Raw genomic sequence first — 6,011 nt, 5'->3', positions numbered from 1 at the left:
CCCCTTCAGTCACCCTTTTCCTTTAGTTTTCAATGAACACTCAGCAGTCAGTGTTATTTTACAGCTACCGGTACGTATGTGAATGACACCCCATTCTGATTTCTCAAAAACTCTATACTGGTCTCCATGGAAACACCACAATGAAGTGAACATGAAAACTGATATTACAAGTTAGTAACTTTCCTACATTGGTGTTTTTAAATAATTGATGAAGGTTTTTAAGGCTGATTCCCTGACCTGTCAATGTTTTTAATTAGCTGTTTTATGATTTTGTTATACTCTTGTGAATTCTATGTTTTTTTTACTAGATTACCTGTAGTTTTTCATGTTGTCTGTCTGTAATTGTGTAATAACTGGTGCTGCCTATCTGACCAGGACGCTCTTGAAAAAGAGATTTCAAATCTCAATGAGCCCTTCCTGGTTAAATAAAAAATAATCATAATCTTGGTTGGAGCTCTATTGCTCTCTTCTATGTTTCGGGACCAGTGGCAGTCAGTCAGTCAGACACACAGTGGGACAAGGAGAATGGGAGCCTTACTGTATACACTAAGTATACAAAACATTAGGAAAATCTGCTCTTTCCATGACATTGTCTGACCAGGTGATTGACGTGTTCAATCCACGTCAATCAGTGTAGATGAAGGGGAGGAGACAGGTTAAAGAAGGATTTTTAAGCCTTGAGACATGGATGTGTATGTGTACTATTCAGAGGGTGAATGGGCTAGACAAAATATTTAAGTGCCTTTGAAAGGGGTATGGTAGTAGGTGCCAGGCGCATCGGGTTGAGTGTGTCAAAAACTGCAACGCTGCTGGGTTTTTCACACTCAACAGTTTCCCGTGTGTATCAAGAATGGTCCACCACCGAAAGGACGTCCAGCCAACTTGACACAACTGTGGGAAGCAGTGGAATCAACATGGGCCAGCATCGCTGTGGTGACTTGTGAGCCCCTCAGACCTCACAAGTCACTTTCAATATGAAATAATGTGCATGAGAAATAGGGGAGCCTTTGTGTAAAGGTTTGGTTTTTGGTAGCCAGCTTTGAAATTGTGACTGGAATTAATTCAGGCTCCCAGACAAAAACAAATCCCTAACCCACCTCCGCTCAAGGTGAAGGTAAATATTGGTCTGATGCATATGCAACCACACACACAAGTTAATTTGTATCTTCCTCTTTCCCTTAAAGAGCAACTGCCCCTAAAAAACAACTTCTCATTCAGAAAACAGCCTATGTGACATCAATATGAGTCAGAAACATTTATTCTACTGTCAGAATTGACTACAACGTGTAAATAGGAAAGTCAGTCTCATCCAAAACAGAGTTTTGAAGGTTTGTTTAAATGAAGGTTGGGTTTGTTTCAATCCTGCCCACAGCTGGCAGAACACAAGTAATCATCAATTTAGAGTGCAGCTGCACGTGATCCAATCGTAATGCCATGGTACATTTCTTAATGAACCAAATCTAAAATGAGGCCAAATCAGGAAGTGCAGTTGCACTTTAAGCCCCCTTCAGTATTATTTTACAGCTACGTATGTGAATGACACCCTATTCTGATTTCTCAACTCCGTACTGGTTTCCATGTAAAAAACACAATGAAGTGAATGTGAAAATTGATATTACAAGTTGTATGATATTACAAGTATACAAAATCATCTTGGTTGGAACTCTAGTGCTCTAATCTGTTTTCGGGACCAGTGGCAGTCAGTCAGTCAGACACACAGTGGGAGAGTGAGAATGGGAGCGTTATATAATACATGGCAGCTGAGACAAACACAACCACATGCCCAAAAATAGGAATGATATTAGTGTGTGTGTGTGTGTTAGAATGTCTATGGGTCTATGTGTCTGTGTCTGTCTGCTGTGCACATTTCCCACTATCTAAAACACATGCCTTGTGCTGGTCATAGCTAATGGCGTCAGTGACCTCTCCAGAAGTGACTCAATGTCACTGATGAGACACATGAGTTACTGGGCTGTGTGTATAAGGTTCACTTTTAATGTGCGTTCCCTCTCTTAATGCCTCAGAACAGCACATGCTGGGAACGATAACACTCGCTCTCTCCCTCCCCGTCTCTCTCTCTCTCTCCCTGTCCATCTCCCTCTCTCTCTCTTTTTCTCTCAATCCCTCCTTCTCTGGCAAACTGCTCTTTCTGTCTATGTTAGTTTCTCTTCCCAAATATCTCCCTCTCCAGCACCCTTCATCTTTTTCCTTTCCCCCCCACTCCCCTCTCCCCTCTCCCTCTCTCTCCAACTCTCTAATCTGTCTAGAATAGAAGCCCACTCAGACAGGTCTCTTGACTGGTGACATGGTCAGTCTCTGTGGGGAGGTGGTGAGTTGCTGAGCCGGATTTAGACGATTAGCAGTGGACTTAGCATTTACACTGATAGGATGGAATATGAGTGTCACTGTGCAGTAAATTGTATAATTGGAGTCACTTCAACGTGACCTTAAAGGACAGAGCAAGAGACCATACAGAGCTTAACTTTTATTGCCCTTGATTCATCCATTATTTTGGGCTTCTCCTCGTGGATTAAGGAGCAGTGAAGCTGAGAAAAGTAAGTCAATTAGTTAATTGCAGACTGTTATTTACAACCATTTCAGTGGACAATGTTGATTTGTCGGGCAAAGCATCATCAACATTGACGAGTGGCTCAAAGAGACTCAATCAGGAAAATGTTCCATTGATGTCCTGAATTCCCTACAGATATTAATAGCTACTGTGCCCTCCCAAACAATGTCACCTAATCCCTGGTGCAATCATCAGTCCTCCACCAACGGCTTTATTTTCATGGACATTCTTTCCACATTGCCTCTTCTCTGAAGTAAAAAAAACAACCCATTGATATGGGTAGATGAAAATAAATACTAAGAAAAAATGACAGGAATACAACAGGTTAGCTGCACTTTATTAATTCATTAGAAACAGCATATTTAGAAACGGATACACAGTTGTTACTTCATTTAGATATGAACCTCAAGTACTAATTGTTTCAAATTAGTTACCACTAGTTTTGTAATAGTAATTACTTGAAATAAGTATAATAACACCAATTGTAACCAATATGTGTGTGAATAGCAGGCAGCAGAAGTTTTATGGCCAAGAGCACATGTTATGTAACCACTGATTCACAATAGGATCAAATATCATGACAAAAAAGAGAAAATGATGCTTACAGAGAAAAAAAACAAATAGAGGGAGAGTAGAGGAAAGAAGTAGATAACTATTTGGGGTATTGAGTGTCTGGAATGGCAACTGTTGACTCATCCCCTTCTCTTGCCTTCCTCTCACCGTCTCTCTCTCTCTCTCTCTCTTTGTCAGAGCCCCTCTCTCTCTTAACCTCAAGCCCTCATCGCCCATAACTTTTCCGACCCCAGACCCGCTCTCTCTCTCCCTCACATGATAAATATAGCTCACTGTTATCCTTCAGAAACGCACACGTGACGCCCACCACACACAGAAAAAAAACCATAGCTTGGATCCAAATATATAAGAGCCTGTATGTGTGACTGACTGGCTATGCTCGTGGACACACTTATCCAAAAGACAGACACAGACAAGATAGCATTTTACGAACTACCCGAAGATCTGCCCACTTTCCCTCTGATGTAAACTGAGTGGACTGGGCAAAGACTGAACAACAAGGATATCTTCCCTTTCTCTCGCTCTCCCTTTAAAAAGCGGATCCTTTTCCCACCTCTCAGGCAGACAGCCATCAATGAGTGTGACCAACTCCTCTGCCTACCGATCGGAGTGCAGCTTCCAGCAGACCTCTTCTTCCTCCTCATCCTCCAACAACCCATACATGGAGAAGAGCAGGGGGCTCTTTGCAGAGGACTTTGGCTCTTTCATGCGTCCTGGAACGGATGCCTTGGGATTTCCCAGTGAGTTGATTTTACATGAATTCCCAATTGTGGACCAGCATAACATATATATATAGCTATACATGATATATTAGGTTGTAATATTCTACTTATTCCATACATATAGTATCAAATGCCATTGCTGAATGAAATTGTCTGTGGATAATTCATGCTGTATTAGATGTGTCACACACGTGTATTCATGTGTGTAGATTGCCTGCTGAACTCTCTTTAAGGCTCTGCGCGCATGTGCTTCCATGTGTTTGACCCGACAGCTTCTCAACAGGACAACACAGGGAAAATGGGAGGGTTGTTTGGTGGGTAGTAGCAGTAGGGCAGAGCAGGGTATGTTGGTGCTGTGACTGGTATGCCCGTGCCTCTGGAAAAGGAGGAGGTGTCTGCCGATGGAGGGAAGACAGGGCGGGATGGGAGGGGGGATGTTGGACACACTGCCAGCGCCGTGACCTCACACACAGAGAATGACTGGGATGAGGCCTAGGAGAGGACGGGCCAGACTGTTGCATATTAACCAGCATACACATACACTGTCAAACTGGCCATCATGTAGCCAAAGCAAACAAGTAAGAGGCACACAGGCAGCTCACACAGCTAAATGCTCATTTCCAATTTGGGGACACACGTTAACTAATTTACATTCTAACACAACACTTTTTTTTAAATAATTAATGCATAGACAGTAAACAGGCCAAACCTTTGGACTGTGTGTGAATTTATTTTACATATGAATGTTTTTAAGGTGCATCTAAGGTTAAGTAAGAATGCTCATCTTAGTTATTATCTAAGGATAAGACTGATTGGGCTGCACTCAACCAGTCAAGAATGGATAGCTCTCAGTAAGCACATTACCATATGTCTTGGTTGTGTTTCCAGGTCGGACAGGGACAGCAGGGAAGATCAAGACAATGGGAGACAGCTACCAGTTCACAGTGGACGTCCAAGACTTCTCTCCAGAGGACGTCATTGTCACCACCTCCAACAACCAGATCGAAGTACATGCAGAAAAGGTGGGCATATCTCTTTTTAGTGACAACTAAATTCTCTGTGATTTTGAGAATTTTATCTTGGTCATTTTCTCATGTCTATCTTCACTTCAACAGTTGGCAGCGGATGGCACAGTGATGAACACTTTCACCCACAAGTGCCAGCTGCCTGAGGATGTGGACCCCACCTCTGTGACATCATCATTGGGCACCGAGGGAACGCTAACAGTCAAGGCCCGTAGAAACCCATCCAAGCATGAGCTCACACAGACCTTCCGCACTGAGATCAAGATCTAAGAAGACAGACTGGACTCTCCCATGAGCCATGACCTCTGTTCCCTCACTGCCTGTATTTTGTAATGATATATCCTGTTTTCTCATTTCATGTCTTTATCATTATATGTTCATTCTGCCCTTTAAGCTGGATCGTTTTTTTAAACGTCTTCCTCTTCTGCCATACCACCTCCTCAAAATACCACATCCTCCAATAGCTGCCTTGGATTGACAACAGTTAGCCTAATTTGTTCTTGTGTTTTCCCAGTTATCACACATCACCTCCACACACACACACACACACACACACACACACACACACACACACACACACACACACACACGAATGCTGGGGGGAGGATGGCTCATAATAACGGCTGGAGCTGTGTGAATGGAATGGCATCAAACCATGTGTTTGATGTATTTGATACCATTCCACCTATTCTGCTCCAGCCCTTTCCACGAGCCTGCACACACACATCCATCCATCCATCCATCCATCCATCAACTAATTATTGCTTCTTCTACTGAACTCTACAGATACTGCTACCATTGTACATTGTAATAGTTGTGTGAATAAAGTAGTTGATTGATTTTTCATTTAGAGAATATAAACGTTTGTGTGCATCAATGTATGATGTTTCATGTTTGTCTATTCATGGCTCAGAAGACCTAGGCCAGTGTCAGAAAAAAGAAAAAGTGCACACCACACAGAATGGCCATAGCTAAATTTCAATTGTCTTACCACTTTCAAACATTTACACCTAAGATGTCCATTGTTTTTAGCATGTTATTATTGAGTATTAAAAGAACATATACAAGTTTGGGCACAACGTAGTAGTGAAATAAATTCTTACTGTGAGAACCATCTTGAAT

General features: G+C 42.3%; 1 protein-coding gene and 1 long non-coding RNA gene across 2 annotated transcripts; one reads left to right on the top strand and one right to left on the bottom strand.

Moving 5' to 3' along the window:
- Positions 1-2,892: 2,892 nt before the first annotated feature.
- On the bottom strand, positions 2,893-4,863 carry LOC139542613 (uncharacterized). The gene is made up of 2 exons (XR_011668532.1): positions 4,729-4,863; positions 2,893-4,356 (listed from the first exon to the last, which is right to left on the bottom strand). It is a non-coding gene; the product is annotated as an uncharacterized lncRNA (long non-coding RNA).
- Positions 3,385-5,750, top strand: hspb7 (heat shock protein family, member 7 (cardiovascular)). The gene is made up of 3 exons (XM_071348252.1): positions 3,385-3,882; positions 4,753-4,886; positions 4,980-5,750. Exons 1-3 carry the CDS (start codon positions 3,717-3,719, stop codon positions 5,157-5,159), a joined length of 480 nt encoding a protein of 159 aa, XP_071204353.1. The 5' UTR covers positions 3,385-3,716; the 3' UTR covers positions 5,160-5,750.
- The last annotated feature ends 261 nt before the right edge of the window (positions 5,751-6,011 follow it).

Source organism: Salvelinus alpinus, chromosome 17 (assembly GCF_045679555.1).
Source record: "Salvelinus alpinus chromosome 17, SLU_Salpinus.1, whole genome shotgun sequence".
Lineage (NCBI taxonomy): Eukaryota > Metazoa > Chordata > Actinopteri > Salmoniformes > Salmonidae > Salvelinus > Salvelinus alpinus.
The sequence above is the reverse complement of the archived record's forward strand: the minus strand, read 5'-3'. Positions and strand labels throughout refer to the sequence as shown.

What these genes read in the sequence shown, in the direction of transcription:
- hspb7 (XM_071348252.1), top strand. Translation starts at nt 3,717, where the DNA reads ATGAGTGTGACCAACTCCTCTGCCTACCGATCGGAGTGCAGCTTCCAG. An exon ending in GGATGCCTTGGGATTTCCCA is followed by an intron (nt 3,883 to 4,752) that starts GTGAGTTGATTT and finishes TTGTGTTTCCAG; the next exon opens with GTCGGACAGGGACAGCAGGG. An exon ending in TCGAAGTACATGCAGAAAAG is followed by an intron (nt 4,887 to 4,979) that starts GTGGGCATATCT and finishes TCACTTCAACAG; the next exon opens with TTGGCAGCGGATGGCACAGT.